Source organism: Chaetomium strumarium (genome assembly GCF_033439665.1).
Source record: "Chaetomium strumarium strain CBS 333.67 chromosome Unknown B0T15scaffold_2, whole genome shotgun sequence".
Classification (NCBI taxonomy): domain Eukaryota; kingdom Fungi; phylum Ascomycota; class Sordariomycetes; order Sordariales; family Chaetomiaceae; genus Chaetomium; species Chaetomium strumarium.
The window spans coordinates 4,614,685-4,629,935 of NW_026944430.1; the positions used below are offsets into that span (position 1 = coordinate 4,614,685).

General features: G+C 55.1%; 5 protein-coding genes across 5 annotated transcripts; 2 read left to right on the forward strand and 3 right to left on the reverse strand.

Annotated features, from left to right (window-relative positions):
- Positions 1–986: 986 nt before the first annotated feature.
- Positions 987–1,979, reverse strand: B0T15DRAFT_392350 (putative methyltransferase-domain-containing protein; the record flags this gene model as incomplete). Its single annotated transcript, XM_062864629.1, has 3 exons — positions 987–1,278; positions 1,440–1,610; positions 1,732–1,979. 3 exons carry the CDS (start codon positions 1,977–1,979, stop codon positions 987–989), a joined length of 711 nt encoding a protein of 236 aa, XP_062724951.1.
- A 1,141-nt stretch (positions 1,980–3,120) lies between these two features.
- Positions 3,121–6,072, forward strand: B0T15DRAFT_509560 (uncharacterized protein; the record flags this gene model as incomplete). The annotated part of the gene is made up of 1 exon (XM_062867798.1): positions 3,121–6,072. The coding sequence occupies one exon, from the start codon at positions 3,121–3,123 to the stop codon at positions 6,070–6,072; it is 2,952 nt and encodes a 983-aa protein (XP_062724952.1).
- Positions 6,073–7,797: 1,725 nt separating this feature from the next.
- B0T15DRAFT_132492 (phosphatase 2C-domain-containing protein) lies at positions 7,798–9,994 on the forward strand. The gene is made up of 6 exons (XM_062861763.1): positions 7,798–8,306; positions 8,447–8,520; positions 8,599–8,683; positions 8,761–8,967; positions 9,033–9,293; positions 9,487–9,994. The coding sequence occupies exons 1-6, from the start codon at positions 8,045–8,047 to the stop codon at positions 9,885–9,887; spliced, it is 1,290 nt and encodes a 429-aa protein (XP_062724953.1). The 5' UTR covers positions 7,798–8,044; the 3' UTR covers positions 9,888–9,994.
- Positions 9,995–11,049: 1,055 nt separating this feature from the next.
- On the reverse strand, positions 11,050–12,757 carry B0T15DRAFT_132904 (Maf1 regulator-domain-containing protein). The gene is made up of 2 exons (XM_062861766.1): positions 12,389–12,757; positions 11,050–12,328 (listed from the first exon to the last, which is right to left on the reverse strand). Exons 1-2 carry the CDS (start codon positions 12,392–12,394, stop codon positions 11,231–11,233), a joined length of 1,104 nt encoding a protein of 367 aa, XP_062724954.1. The 5' UTR covers positions 12,395–12,757; the 3' UTR covers positions 11,050–11,230.
- Positions 12,758–13,868: 1,111 nt separating this feature from the next.
- B0T15DRAFT_509563 (clathrin adaptor complex small chain-domain-containing protein) lies at positions 13,869–15,155 on the reverse strand (the record flags this gene model as incomplete). The annotated part of the gene is made up of 7 exons (XM_062867799.1): positions 13,869–13,970; positions 14,017–14,291; positions 14,332–14,467; positions 14,526–14,559; positions 14,618–14,717; positions 14,778–14,858; positions 14,993–15,155. 7 exons carry the CDS (start codon positions 15,153–15,155, stop codon positions 13,869–13,871), a joined length of 891 nt encoding a protein of 296 aa, XP_062724955.1.
- Between the last annotated feature and the right edge of the window lie 96 nt (positions 15,156–15,251).

Consider the following 15,251-nt stretch of genomic DNA (forward strand, 5'->3'; position numbering starts at 1 on the left):
GTCGGGCCCCCTTGCCGTTGTTTTTGTGATTCATCATAACGCCCCGACAGTATCTTGTGGCCAGGAAAGGGTACGAGGCCGTGCCTGGAGCTGTTAGTGGGATACCGCTGTCTCCCAGCAAAACCCAGGGTGCAAATCCCTCATCCGAAAGGAATGACCAAACAAGCTTGGCAGGAGGTGGCGTAGACTGTTAATATTCCAGATAGTGACGCTGGCGCGTCCAAATTTGTGCAGAAAATGGACCCGGTCAGCCGTTCCTTGCAGCTCCGCTGCAAGGCACAGCGGGGAAACCTTCCGTGTCCCTGTCATTTCCAAGAAAACGAGCCAACAGCCGTCCGAAGCGGAATGCAACCCAGCCAATGAGAACGGCGACCGCTCGGTAAACACCGTAACACATCGATCTGGTCCACTGCCTGGGACCCATCCGAGGGCACCATCAATGTTCGTTCATTCGCCTTTCCATGCAAATTTCTTCGATGCAGGCCGGTTTTCTTGCAGGTGGTGGCGGCGTCTGCGGAGGCCAGAACCTCCCCTTCTCAGCGCCCAAATCCCTCACTGACGCCATCACGGAAGCGGACCAGAGCTCTTGGAGAAAGCACAACCGTTCGTCCGAACCTTCCGGCACGGCACGCAACACACGGTACGGCACGTCACGGCTGAGGATACGAGGCCCAGGGGCCGTCTGACAAAGTTCAGATTGGGTGACGACCAAATGGTTTCATTTCCTCGGCTGGTCTCCCACTTTGGCCAGAATTGCCGGTTTGCCAACTCAACCCCTCCAACAACAGCTTCTTGTTCCTGCGTAGGGCTGCGGTCCGAATGGTGGGAACCAGGCTCGGCATCCCACGGCACTACACGTGTCGAAAGGGGAGCCAGTGAGAGCCCTGTGGGGGCCGTTGAGTCTTGAACGCTGACTGATGAAATGCCTCCTCGCAGCGGTGAATATGCTCCGAGCTTGTCCAGAGGTCCATTCGTGCTTGAGTCTATCATTTCTTCTGACTGAAGGTGTACAGAAACAGGTTCTCTCTGCTGAACACGGGCCGGTCTTCATCCACAGCTTCAGTCACGGTGAATGCCTTCCTGGCAGCCTTGAGGAACTGCATATCGGCTCGCCGCCTCTTCTTGAAACAAAAGAAGATGGTGGCAGAGGGTACTAACGCGATCAAGTCTTGCAGCGTCTGCAGAAGCAGCGGAAATGCGGGTTCGAAGTAGACGCAGTCAGCCGCGAGAATGATGTCGGGCTTGAGATCGAGAATCTCATCTGAGAGTGATTGACCCCTGCACCACAAGCTTGTTGTCAGAGACGGCCACCCGATTGGGGAGTTGAAGCACATCCATTTTCGTCTGCCCTCACTCGGCAAGCGCACTGCTCAGGTGTGATGCGGGGAGAAGTAGCACAAAACTGTATGTACGAGGGACGCTCACATATCCCCACTTACCAGTTGAGAACTCTTGCTCTTACTCGATCATCGAGGCCATTCAAGGTGATGTTGTGCTGCATGAGCGACTCCATTTCCACCATGTCAGTGATGTACAGGGGATGATCAAGGCTCGCGCAGCCTCTCGCGACAGTGAGTCCGACAACCCCGCCACCAGCGCCTAACTCGAGTCTGTCAAAGGAAATTCCAACCCAGTCAGCAACTGAATCGGCCCGTATCCTCTCCCCAAAGGCGCTCGTCATAGTGACGGGAGGAAACTCCTGAAAAAAAAAAGGTAGAAGGAATTACTGACATTCTGGCACTCTGCAGCCTCTCCCGGTGGTACCGCAACATATGTTTGGCCAGTACCATACCGGCAGGCCAGAGTTGGCCTCCGCATCCCGACTTCAGGTCTTCATGAAGTTTGAGAGGTTCGCCCAGGAGGCCCGCGAAATCCACTTCCGTGGTTCCGGCCGCCTTGTATTCAGGGAGAGGCGCCAAGTCCTCGCCGAACGCAAGCGGATCGAATTCTGGTGATGGCGATCTCTCCTTGCTGCTCATTGTCACGGGAGTGTAAGCGTTATTAGGGCGGTCGTTCAATCGTCGATCGGAGGAACTAGAGCAATAAAATTCCTGCGCGCTGGTCAAGGAATCCGATCTCGTTATCTTGTGTTGCGGGGTCCTGCACCTCGGTCGCCGGTCGCCACTTCCATAAGGTGCTGCCCACCACCACTGCAACCAGACTGCAACAACAGCTTCAGAGATTCTTCGTTCGTAACGAAAAGGTAGCTGGACAAGATCATCATATTGCCTTTCACTCGACCTAGGATCTATGCCAAAACTTCCACGCATGCACCTGGAATAAGTCATCGATAGAAATGACACTGGCTCTCCCTTCTCTGATTCCCGGCCTGCCCTCCCGGGGACCTTTTCACCCCCGACCCGGGTCGAAGAAAAGTTGAGTCCGAGTACTCACCGCGACGCACTCCATAGGGTCATAGTGAGATGGGAGATGTGTTGCTTGGACATCATCAATAGCGATAGTAGATATGCTTTGCCACCAGACCATCCGGATCGTAACTCATTCAGCCGACTCATGAGTTGTGACTTTCTTATGAGTGCCTCTTATATTTCTTGCAGTTCCGTCTGTGACGGCCTCCGATTTCAATCTACGCACCGCATACAAGCCATACATACAGATCACCCTGCATGACCTACGGGATCTGGATATACATATGTACAAATACATACCATGGATTTCACAGGCATGGAGGTGGCTTACGGGTGAGACACCACCGGCGATTCTTGAGGTATGAGCTCCCTTGATTCGAATCGTTCGCCCACTGGAATGGACCCGTGCCATGCTTTCTTCAAGCAACTTGGTTATGATGTCCTCTCCCCTTCGCTCCTCTTCCACGGGCACGGAATCCCTACGGAATCTAGGGACGACGGTTGATGGCTGGCGCGATGCTGCTCCCTTACCAAGGCGATGGTCCCGGACAGGGGAGCTATGGAATATAGGCGAATACCAATGCTAGACACCCCTTGAGGATGCCTTTCTCCGTTCTTCTCCTCTTCCTTCTTCGGCGGACTTGTCACCTTACGGCGCTTCCCCATCGTGCGTGGTATCAACTTCTGTAGGTGGCACGGCAGTCACCAGCAATCAAGCTCGGAGAGAAGTGAAACGGCCTTCACAGTCACTATGGTATCGCCGGTCCCTGCCTGGGCAGTTGTCCTGCTTCTTGCAGCACTCTCTACGGCCGCTCCCACGATATCTTTCCCGATCAATTCGCAGGTACCTCCTGTGGCCAGGATTGGAGAGCCGTTCTCTTTCGTGTTCTCGCCGTCGACATTCTCGTCGAGCTCGCCAATCACTTACAGCCTGTCCAACCCTCCTAACTGGCTCTCAATCGACAGCAAGTCGCGAAGGTTGTTTGGAATTCCAGAAGAAGACGATGTCGCGCCGGGACGTGTGATAGGCGTGCCCCTGAGTGTCGTGGCTACCGACGACTCCGGGTCGACCACTCTCCCTGCAACGCTGGTTGTATCGCGGGGTCCGGCCCCGAAGGTCCGGATTCCCCTCGAAGAACAAGTCCCGGACTTTGGCACGTTTTCTCCTCCGTCGGCAATCATATCCTCGCCCAGCCAGGCCTTCTCCTTCCGCCTGCGCCCAGACACGTTCTCAGACAACCCCGGCGCTCCAATCTCCTATTATGCCACCATGGCTGACAACACTCCCCTTCCGGCTTGGGTCTCCTTCGATCCCGGCAGTCTCTCCTTTACTGGCCGGACCCCGCCCTCGGAATCGCTCGTTCAGCCACCCCAACACTTTGCCTTCCGTGTCATTGCAGGCGACGTGCCCGGGTTCGCAGGGGCAACGCTCAGCTTCGACATCGTTGTGGGAACCCATCAACTCACTGCGGACGAGACTAGAGTAGTCTTGAGCGCTACACCTGGCAGCCCTGTTTCGTACACGGGACTGCGAAGCAGGGTCAAGATAGACGGGAAACCCCCGACGGCTCAAACTGCCACCATTGTCTCCGTCTCGAACATGCCCTCTTGGCTTTCGGTCGATAAAGACACCTGGCATATAAGCGGAACACCCCCTGAGACTGCCGAGTCGACAAACCTCACCGTTACAATCCGCGATACGTACTCGAATGTGCTGAACGTGACGGTTGCGGTCGAGGTGGCACACGACAAAGCCGGTCTTTTCAAGGGAAGCGTTCCTGAGTTTACCATTACCGCTGGCGAGCCCTTTTCGTTCGACCTCCGGCCGTACCTGTCTAAGCCCGAGGACACGGACGTCTCAGTTGAGACTGACTCATCTCATTCTTGGATCCAATTCAACCCTCACACAATTACATTGTTCGGGGATGCTCCAGGAGAGGTTCAGGATTCCGCTGTCGACGTCAATGTCAATGCCAAGTCGAAATCCTCGAAAGAAGCAGTCTCTCTGTCGTTCAGCATCCTCATACGCGCTGCTTCCGACGGCAAAGGATCAACACCAACATCCGATCCTACGCAGACCACGGATTGTCAACGCTCTTTAGGAGGAGACGACTCCGGAAAGGAGCGCTTCAACCCTGTCCTCCTCGCCATTCTATTGCCGCTCCTGGTCCTGCTTGCCCTGGCCACATGCGCGCTCTTCTGGTACTTCCGCCGACGAAAGGATAGCCGGAAGCCTGCACTCAGCACGCGCGACGTCTCCGGTCCCATCACTGGCACCTTTGTGGCAAGAACCGCTGAACCCAGCGTCTCACGCGCTCTCCCTGATTTTACGAAACGCTTTGGTAAGAGCTTCTCGGCCGATGACGTCTGGGGCATCGAAAAGAACGAGTACTTCGAATCGCGCAGCAGCTTCAAGGCAAACCCGGACCCGTCCCAGCGTTTCGGGGCAGCCAGGCTGCTGCCGCCCAACGGCAGTCCTTTCTCGGATCGCGCTACTGCACCAGAAGTAACACCTGTTATCAACAGCGTGAGCCCCGGAATATCGCGGCCGGGTACCCGAGGGAAGATCAGCAGCTCGCTCAGTTCTGTCACCGAGGCAAGCTTTGGGGAGATTGTCGATTCGCGTGGTCTTGACTCGGCCGGTAGTGATAGTAGGAGGTCATTCAGGGACAGAGTCGAAGTCAACGTGCCGAGACTCCCGCAGACGCCAGGCTCGGCGCACACAAGGACACCATCCTCCGCAAACGCGATGGAAACCCCACGCATCGGGTCATCCCTGACAGCTCCCGACACCGGGAGCGTACCACCAAGACCAGAATCGAGGTTCTCCTATCATCCGCCTGCCGCAGTGGCCCGAAAAGCGTCCTGGCCTTGGCTCAAGGGAATCATGGCGAAACGGCAGGTTTCGAAACTCCTGCCAGAAATGAGGAGATTAAGTGAGCAGCCTAGCGTGTTGACAGTCGAGACTCTCGAATCCGAGAAGAACGGACAGCCATCGGGGACCCCACGCTTAAACAACGGGACCGGGGCGTCGGTCCATGATTTGCCGTCTCTGCCGCTTCTACAGTTTCCCAGTCGAGCTTCCTTCGACCGATCACCGGCCAGGAGCGGAACGGCCGCGGGTGGGTATTCCGGAGATCTCAATCTAGAGCAGCCCGAGTCAAGCAGTACCGCCAATTTAATCCCCCCAGGTCCCAGCATGTTCGGCGGCCAAGAGAGCTCCATGACCAGCTTCCCCGATCAGCGAGGCATCGCCGCAGACCGCCCAAATCTTTACGACGACCTGGTGATGCCCAACCCGTTTAGCACGTCAAGAACATGGTCAACAATGCCGACGACAGACGAGTGGGTGGACGAGACGGTCGAGAGTCTAGCTCTGAGCAGGTCGACCACCCAGCAGCAGCAGAACTGGACGGCGCTTCAAGGATCACCATCGCCTGTCATCAGCGGCGGACGCGACGCAACGGCGCCCACGAGCCTACCAGAACTTGTGTCGTCGCTTCGGTTGCCGCAGCTTCCTACGGGGTTTGATGAGTCCCTAGCTGTGCCGACCCCTGCCTCATTGAAACCCAAAACAGCTCCGGTTGGAAGTAGTAAGGGTGTTGAAATTCCTGAATTGTTGGGTTTGGCGCACAAGAGTCAGTCGAATGGGCTTTCGCTGCGGTCAGAGGGGAGCAAGTCGGATCACGCTGTGTTCATATGAGTCTCGGGATTAATCGCTGTTGTCAAGGTTCAGAAGTTCAGAGACCATTGGGATTTGGGAATTCAAGTCATGGTTAATGCAATGTTGGCTAGTCGTTGAGAGTTTAACTTAAGTCTCTCTCTCTTGGATAGTACCTTACACAATAGAAGACAGCGCCAGGACTGTTGTTGCTGTCTATGCAAAGGGGAAGGCTGTAATCTGACAGTGTGACGCCTGAAAAGTGACAAAGGGAAGTTGCGTGAGCCGTTGTGCCTTAGCCCCTTGTCCGTGTTGACACTTGACACAGTGGAGCAACTTCTCTTATCCGCTTGCCGAAATCGTAAGTTAACAAATCGCCCCCACATTCTTGCCGTACTGTGGGCCGCCCACCCTCCAGACAAAAAACACCGTAAATGAGACAACAGATATCAGCGTGTTTCCCACCTGACGGAGACAGAATGACTTCATGCGGTTTCTGGCTTCAAAATAACTCCTCTGCTTCTTCTTTTCGATTTCATTCCAGTTGCTGAATCGCTGCATCAACTACACAATACGTACGTAGGCATCTGTTATATATAGGTGAGGAGATCGGGGTACGGCCTTTTCTGAACGAAGCGTGCTGTGCCGCCCGAACTGGCAAGTGAACCATGAAAGGAGTCCAGGCCCTCCTTCACAGCAGCTGAATCGGGCGCTTGTGACAGCCATCCCGCTTTCTCGCGTGATCGTCTCCCAGGTTGGCTTTATTGTTACAGACCCAGAAACAAAAGTGCACAACTCGATCGAAAGAAAGCCCAGACCTTGCTGCCGAGTCCCAATGTACGCAGTGTTCCTCTCTGTAAATGACTAGCACCAGATATCCTGTGCCTGGCAACTAGCTGCGCCGTACACGCCGGCTGTACCATGCCCCGCAAACCAACAAAGCTCACTGCACCGCACCTGTGTAATAAAGGGCACCGCCTTGCCCCTCCTGTCAACGAGTGAATGTGAATAGCTCCAGGTTATCAAGCTCCACCTCCCGATCCCTGGCGACCTGTAACCTTGAGCTCCCTTCTCCACGTATCCTCAACGACTATCAGCGGGTGCCTCACGTGTGGCAGCATCAGCACATCCTACAAGGCCTAGGGTACGCAGTGCATCTCGGTGTTTAGAAGCTGGCACGCCTTGCCTGTCAGCACCTCAGGTTGGTCAGGTAGTTACTGTATGTACTGTATGTATGCACATACAGTTTCCAATACATATACGAACCAAAACCGGCCCTCCGCAGGCACCGCCCATTCCCGCCATACCCCGCTCCACTACCACCAACATCCCCAAGTTGTAAATTTCCTCCCGTACACGCGCAACTCGAACCGCCCACGGGACCGGCGGAGAAAGGGAAAATCCAAGGCACCACAAGAAGGGCGAGAAGAGTCTTTTGGCGGGGTTGCACCACAACATCAGAGTTCCCTGAAGTCCTGGCCAATCCAGCTATCACAACGTCATCAGAGGCTAGTACCATTGCCGAGAAAATTTCAACTCGACCGTCGACCCTCTGCCCAATTTCCCTGACAACCACCCCTCCAATCCCCACAGGTAGCCGTGTTGCTGCCAAATTGATTTCCACACCACATCAACATGGGCCAGACACTTTCTGAGCCCGTCGTCGAGAAGGTATGTGTTTTTCGCACCCTTTTCCTGGAGCCTGTGTTGGGGTCTGCCGCTGTATTGGTCGCCATTGTGCTGGAGGGGGTGCGTTGGTCGGTGCAGCTGCCCCTTGCGAGAGAGCCACGGGGCCGGAGACGCGCTGCTCATATTCCGCGGTGAATCGCGGTTTTGCGCCGAGATCTTTGCTTGTTGGGCATCCGCCGGCCGTGTGCCCGCCGATGCGGTTGAGCTTCTTCCGCACCTTGGCTTGTCTAATGGTTCGTTCTGTGGTTACTGACGCATCTGGCACCCATGTTACCAGACATCAGCAAATGGCGGAGACGAACGGCTGCTCTACGGCCTCTCGGCCATGCAGGGCTGGCGCATAAGCATGGAGGATGCGCACACTGCGGTACTCAATCTGCTCGAGAACGATCCAAAGGCGGCCAAAGAGCACGCCTCAAAGGTGTCCTTCTTCGGCGTCTATGACGGCCATGGCGGCAGCAACGTGGCGCTCTTCGCTGGCGACAACATCCACCGAATTATTGCAAAGCAGGACACATTCAAGACGGGCAATTATGAGCAGGCTCTGAAGGATGGCTTTTTGGCGACCGACCGAGCCATTCTCAACGGTATGTTAGCCCCGGTCGTCCCGGAAGACCAGCGGCGGGGTGACAAGAGCCAGGGTGTTCGCGGCGCCCCGCCATCACCAACCGCCAACTCATCCCGGGGCCCGCACACCACGACCGCTGACTTAAATATGCGTAAACAGACCCGAAATACGAAGAGGAGGTATCAGGCTGCACTGCTTGCGTGGGCTTGATCACGGAGGACAAGATCTACATTGTTGGTCTCTCACAGCGGGCTCACGCACCCACGCCCGTGCCTCATCCCCCACTATCCTTGGCTAATTCTCACCCCTAGGCGAATGCTGGCGACTCGAGGAGCGTACTCGGTGTCAAGGGCCGGGCTAAACCACTGTCATTCGACCACAAACCGCAAAATGAGGGTGCGCTGAATTGCTTTCGTCCTAACTCTGTGACACACTGCGGCACCCTGCTAACGAATTGCTGTGCTCTCTTATAGGCGAGAAGGCACGGATCACAGCTGCCGGGGGCTTTGTCGACTTTGGCCGTGTGAACGGGAACCTCGCCCTGTCCAGAGCTATCGGAGATTTCGAGTTCAAGAAGAGCGCCGAGCTGGCCCCCGAGCAACAAATCGTAACCGCATACCCCGATGTCGTGGTGCATGATATGGGCGATGATGATGAGTTCCTCGTTATTGCATGCGACGGTAAGCGGATATGAAAGGAGAGCTTTCGTCCTAGGTGCTTGGCTGACTTGCCTTCTCCCCCTTAGGTATCTGGGACTGCCAGTCTTCTCAAGCCGTGATCGAGTTCGTCAGGCGTGGAATCGCTGCGAAACAGGATTTGGACAAGATCTGCGAGAACATGATGGACAACTGCCTGGCATCCAACTCTGAGACAGGCGGCGTGGGCTGCGATAATATGACCATGATCATCATTGGCTTCCTCAGGGGTCGGACAAAGGAGGAGTGGTATGAGGAGATAGCCAAAAGGGTTGCCAATGGAGATGGCCCTTGTGCGCCTCCCGAATATGGTAGGGATACGCCGTCCCCTTGAAGCTCTGCTTGTTCTACCACCAGCCCTAAAAACCTGCCTTTCTTCCCCATGCTTCTTCCCCGCATGCTGCTGAATGGTCCGTTTGTACAAATCACCCGCCCTATCTCGCGGAATGCTTGGTTACTTCTCGCTCAGCACTGTTGCTAACCCTCTGCTGCGCGTCCTTCTAGCCGAATTCCGAGGGCCTGGTGTACATCACAACTTCGACGACAGCGACAGCGGCTACGACGTGGAGGACCAGAAGCAGGGGAAGAGCTTTGGCATCGCCGGATACAAGGGACGCATCATTTTCCTCGGCGACGGCACCGAGGTGCTCACCGATTCGGACGACACCGAGATGTTTGACAATTCGGAAGAGGACAAGGATCTCGCCAGCCAGGTGTCCAAGTCCACGTCGCAAGACGGCGGTTCGGAGGCCGAGGGATCCGACAAGGCAGCCACGGCAAATGCTGGTTCGTCAACGTCGCAGCAGCAGGAGCAGCCGCAGCAGGCGGAAACGAGAGTGGCCGGGGACAACAAGCCGAATGAGAAGAAACCTGATGCGGATGTGGACATGAAGAAAGAGGCATGATATGATGCATGACAGCGCTGGCCGGAATGAATGAAGCGCAAAGCGGAGACATGAGAATCTCTCGTTCTCTTTTTCCTTTTTATACCAGTTCTCATTGAACAAGCATGATGATCACACTATACCACACCGCTTCCCGCACCGTACCATACCGGCCTGGTTCATCTCTCATGATTACATGATAGTTAGGGGGTTTCGGTCGGGCTGGATGGCGTGTCACGTCGGGGGCGGCGGGATGGGCGTATGGAAAGGGAAGCAGATCCACAACAGGAAGGGCATGGAAGCAGAGAAGGGTTGGTGATGTGGGATTATGGAGGGAAGACGGGGAAGTCGGGTGGATAGACCGTGGGCTGCGCGATTGCTGTCCTGTCCTGTGCTGGCCAGGCCTGTCGTTTGGCGCGGTCTCTTTTTTGTTGTTTTTGTCATGTTGACGTGTCTACTACCTACTACTACGGTCTCTTGATAGCCCTCTCGGCTTCTCTTCGATGCCCCTTTGAGTTTCCCTGGAGTGCCCCCTGCCATGTCCCACACCGTTAGGGTGTCTTGTAGTCGTGAATGCTCCTTGCCAATTCCATCAGCAGCAGGAGGCTGACGCATCTCGGCTCGTCCAGGGCAACATCTATTAGACGTACGGTATACGGTCCGAGATAATCAACTGGTAGGGAACATCCGATGTACTCCATAAATCGCTCGTCTCATCCATACAGCATTCCCTTTCGTTCTGGGTGCGCTGGTTGATTGCCCCTAAGAAGGATGATCTCAGAAACAAAGAGGTCATGATGGGTCATCTCCGCACTGGATACTTGGAATGCGGTACCCAACACTGTACCACACAAAGCAATAAAAGAGCCCAGAAAAGAGTTGAAGGTCGTTAATTCGACAACTGCTCTGTGAAAGCGAGTCATAGCACAGATCATGCCTGCTTGAAATGAGAACAGCGTCACAAGACACTCCACGAAGCCTAATTCGCAGCGGCCCGGTCATTGTCCTGGAACAAAAAGCGCTCAGCGTCGGAAAACCAACAATGCCACCCCCATGTGCGCCGAGTGATTCCAACTTGAGAACCGCCTCCAATCTCCTTGCCCTGGCTGCGGCGAGTTGAACCCGACCAGGGGCTTGCCCAATGCACCCGTATCATGATGCCTCCAGAAAACCACACACATAAACCCCATCCCACATGTACACACAAATTGTAGCAGAGATTAAGCCCATGAGACCGAGCAGATGAGAAGGGAAATAGATCAAAAAGAATGCAATGGAAACTCGCAGGAACTGAAGTGAGATGGATGGAACCATCACCGCTCCTACTGAGCGGAGCGCGGCAAACGTGAGCGGAGAAACAGGAATCAGACGTCAATTTCCATCCTCCCAGCAATATCCTCGCTGACACCCCGGGCGAAGCTTTCTCTTCGCCCGCGCTGCTTATCGATGGGCTCTTCGTCTCCGTCCATCTCCATCGCGGCTTGATCCTCGTCCTCTTGGCCAAATTCATCGGAATAGTCCTCGTCGTCGTCGTCGTCGTACTGGTAACTCACATCGCCATCGGCATCCCTGTTCCATACTAATCCGTCGTCCATGTCGTCGTCGCTCGATGTGACGCGCTCGGCAAACCTATCGCCCAGCCAGTAGCGCGCCCGCTTGTTCGCGCCCACATCATCTGAATCATCGTCGCCAATGCCAGACAGGCTGGTTCTGGCCCTGCGCGACAGGGCGGAATGCGGTAGCAGGCGCGGACTGTGGCTCATGACGGGTACGCCCCGCACATAAAGGTAGCATACCCTTTTGAGCGCTTTGTTGAAGAAGAAGTAGTGCAGTGCCCAGATGGCGCCCTCCTCCTCGTCGAACGGGTCGTCGGCGGGTTGGTACGAGAAGATGATACAGTCCTTGAGCACCATCTCCTTATCAATCATGGCCCACATCTGCGGGCCCCACGCGGGCGCCGTTGAGACCCCGGTATTGAAGTCGGTGGCTTTGGCTGGCGAACCGCGCGGTACGGCGACGTCGAGGAGGGTCGAGTTTGGGCGGACGCTGCTGAGTGTGCTGTCAATCTGCGTCATCACGCGACTTAGCGAGCGCTCTCGCTTGAAGTCCGCCGGTCGGAGGACGTGGGAGAAGTCGTAGTCCGGGTGAGACGCGTTTAGCGTCGCGATCAGGTACGCAAAAGTGCGCCGGTTCGACATTTGATCCAACGACCCGAATGGTGACGAGCGGCTCAGGTTCAGGCTGGCCGCCATGGACTCGCGCTGCGGCGGTGAGAGGGATTTGCCCAATTTGAGGAGCGCCGCATGTTGCGACTCCAGCGATTGCTGGATGTTCTTGTAAAGCTTCTTGTCGGATCCCGCAGCCTTGGTTGTGTAGAGATCGCAGCTGCCCGTCACATGGCAATCAGGCGTATCGAAATTGAGCGCGCTTGTCACCACGTCAAATGACGGGAGTGATAGGTACTGTTGCAGTTGTTAAGCCAACCGGTTCTCCGGGGGGTTCGCTGGGAAGCCCAAGGATACCTTCATCTTGCCTACAACTCAGAATGCAAGCGCTCGGCAAATGGAGCTGTCTCAATATCGCCCTGCAGTCGCGGCGTGCGCTGTCAAGATGTTCTCAACGGCCGAGAGTAGCGGTGACGTTGGGAAGCGGTAAGCGCAGCCGATTAGACACTGGGGATCAGAAGTCGAGTGATCCGGGCGCGCCAAGCTGGGCAGTATCGAGAGCACGGGTTGCCGAATGAAATCTGCGACGTTGATGATCGCGAATTGGTAGCGACAATCTGGAGAGGAGGGAGTTGCTGAGTTGTTGAATGGAAACCAAGAACGGCGGGGAAGCGCAGCTTGGCTGTGTTGTGTAATAGTCGTTCCAATGGAGTGAACAACAAAGCCGCGACGTGGGGTGATGGCATACAGCTGGCTCGACGGTATGTACGTGTCTTGGCGAGATTGCTGGGCTATGATCCGAGGATTCTAAAGATCGATTTGAAGCGGACGGAAACCGGGAAACTGCGACGAATCGAAGAGTCCGAAATCGTGACGTGCTGACGGTATAGATTCGGCAATGGCTTCCAAGCAGCTGATCTGGTTTCTGGTTTCCATGTTACAAGCATGCTTGGTCGGGTTCCGCTCGTAACGTAATCCGGTTTCGGGAGGTGGGACGATCGGCAATGCTGGGGTCTTCCGGCACAAGTTCTCTCTTGCGAAACTCAGCGCACTGCTCGCAAGCGTTCCCAGCTGTCATCATAATAAACGAATGAGACGCTGTCAAAAGCCCACGGGCGTTACCTGCGACTGCCGTCAGGAGCACCACTTTGCAACACCAACCCGCGTCTTCCCTGCAACCCTTACTCAACCACATGGTGTGTCTCGGGCGATAAGTGGGCGCGATGAACGGTCTGATGGTGGCCTTGGTGGAAAAAGGAGGAACGGCTGGGCGAAAGCGCATCAAGGCCGCTTTATATCGAAGCCTCGATATCTGCGTCTGCGTGTTCCCAACACCCAGTTGAAAATGATACGATTCTGAATTTGGCCTCGCTGGGCCCTGGCACTGGCAGGCTTTATCTACAATGCCCATATCTAGAATCTGCGAATTCTGCGAAAGGAGTTTGCTCCCTCCTAATGGGTAAATGTAGCCCCAATGTCCCGCCGCCACCTGCAGGCGCGAGCATGGCTCCATCTCGGAGTCCCGCATGTTGTGGTCATCATCCCGTAACGCCTTCGAGACGCCTCATGCTCTCGATGTGAGGTGATCATCGATTATGGTTCGTCGTCGATGGTTTGTTCGGACCTGTCGTTAAAGTGGGTATCATGCAAATGCCGCAAGCTCACAGAAAACCCGACTCCTTGAGAGCGGTCTGCATATCTTCCATCTCCTGTGTCGTGCGTGCCAAATGCGGATTAGTTACTGCCTCATCCCCAAATCATCATCTCGTCGCAATACTCGAGGAGACTGTCGCGGAGGAGAGAACAGGCTCGATGAGGGTACAGCGCCGCTGCCCCTCTACATGATCTTTGTGACTTCGTCCTCAACCTGATCGGAAAGACAGCACGTCAGTAAGATCAGCATGAAGGTGCCACGGGCATCACCCAACGGAAGCCGTCTCTGCAACCAGTCAAGCGTGTTGGGAAGAAAAGAAGGGAGCACTGACCTCCATGTCTTCAAGAGCGTCCTGCTGTGATATGCATCGCAGAACGTTCTTTTTGCTGCTCTCTTGTAACTCCCCTGCCAGCAGGAGTTCGTCCAGAATATAATAGGCCTTTGTGAAAGAGAAAATGATATCGAGCTCGCAGACATTGCCGTAGTACTTGTCCATCTGTTCGACATATCGGTGGATAATTTCCAGGGTGATCAGTTCATTATCCTCCGAGGAGCAACCGGCAATGAAAAACAACGAGGCATATCGACGGTAAACGATCTTTGTGTCTAGCGAGCATGTCAGCAGGGCTGGCGCACGATGTCAAACCTTGCGGAAAGCACTCGCCCTTATACTCGAGGAAGTTGCACATCCGCGTCCTTCTGGCAAGGACAAGCTGTGAGACATCCTTCACAATCTTGGCTTTGTCCTTGGGGGACAGTGTTGTAAACCACTTGGCCAAGCGCTATGTTGAAGTGTTGCGTTAGTTGGGAAGTCAGTCGGTCAAAAGATGGGTAACCAACCACTTTGCCTTGCCGCGACAGCAGAATCAAATAACTGCCAATGTCTCAATTAGCCCGGCGCAAAGAAAGAAAATTCAGGGCTCCAAGCATACTTGATGGCCATGATGATGCAAGTTGTCCTTCGCCGGGGGGCACGTCGGAGAAGGAGGCTGTGGAGCGGGCTCTCGATGAGCAGCAGCAGAACAATATTTGCTGCTCCAATCCAGTTGAAGGGTTGGCCACGACTCGAGAGTCGCGGTGACAGAAACGTACAGCTTCGGCCGCACGGGCCACATGATAGAGGGGTCAGGCCAGTGGTCCCAAGCAAAGCCGCACGGATCCTCGAGCGTGAATCTACTTTTAGTGGGGTGTTTCCCGTAGTTATGCAAGCGACGAATATGGATGTGTCCGTAATAATAAGTCAGACAACGCCAATCACCTCCGGCTCTGTTTGTGCACAGTGATCTTTGGTGACAAAAGGCACACACCACAGGGACCTAATGTGTTGTGGATAATGAGGGCACAGATCCCGATCAGATGTGTCAGGGCCGGTAAACGGCTTAGGTCCACAACGCCGGCACAGGTCATTGTCCCTGAAGGCTGATTCCGTAACCGGGTCTGGAATTCAAAGCCCTCACCCGTCCGGGCCATTGTGATTAAATTCTGAGGGCAAAGTGAGCCCGATAATGCTCCTCACGGTTCTTAAACGACAGCAGTTGGTAAACGTCGGCCTGATATAAAGTTGAA

Coding starts and splice junctions, on each gene's coding strand:
- B0T15DRAFT_132492 (XM_062861763.1), top strand. CDS start 8,045: ATGCAGGGCTGGCGCATAAGCATGGAGGATGCGCACACTGCGGTACTC. Junction 8,968..9,032: donor CCTCGTTATTGCATGCGACG/GTAAGCGGATAT, acceptor TCTCCCCCTTAG/GTATCTGGGACTGCCAGTCT. Junction 9,294..9,486: donor TTGTGCGCCTCCCGAATATG/GTAGGGATACGC, acceptor GCGTCCTTCTAG/CCGAATTCCGAGGGCCTGGT.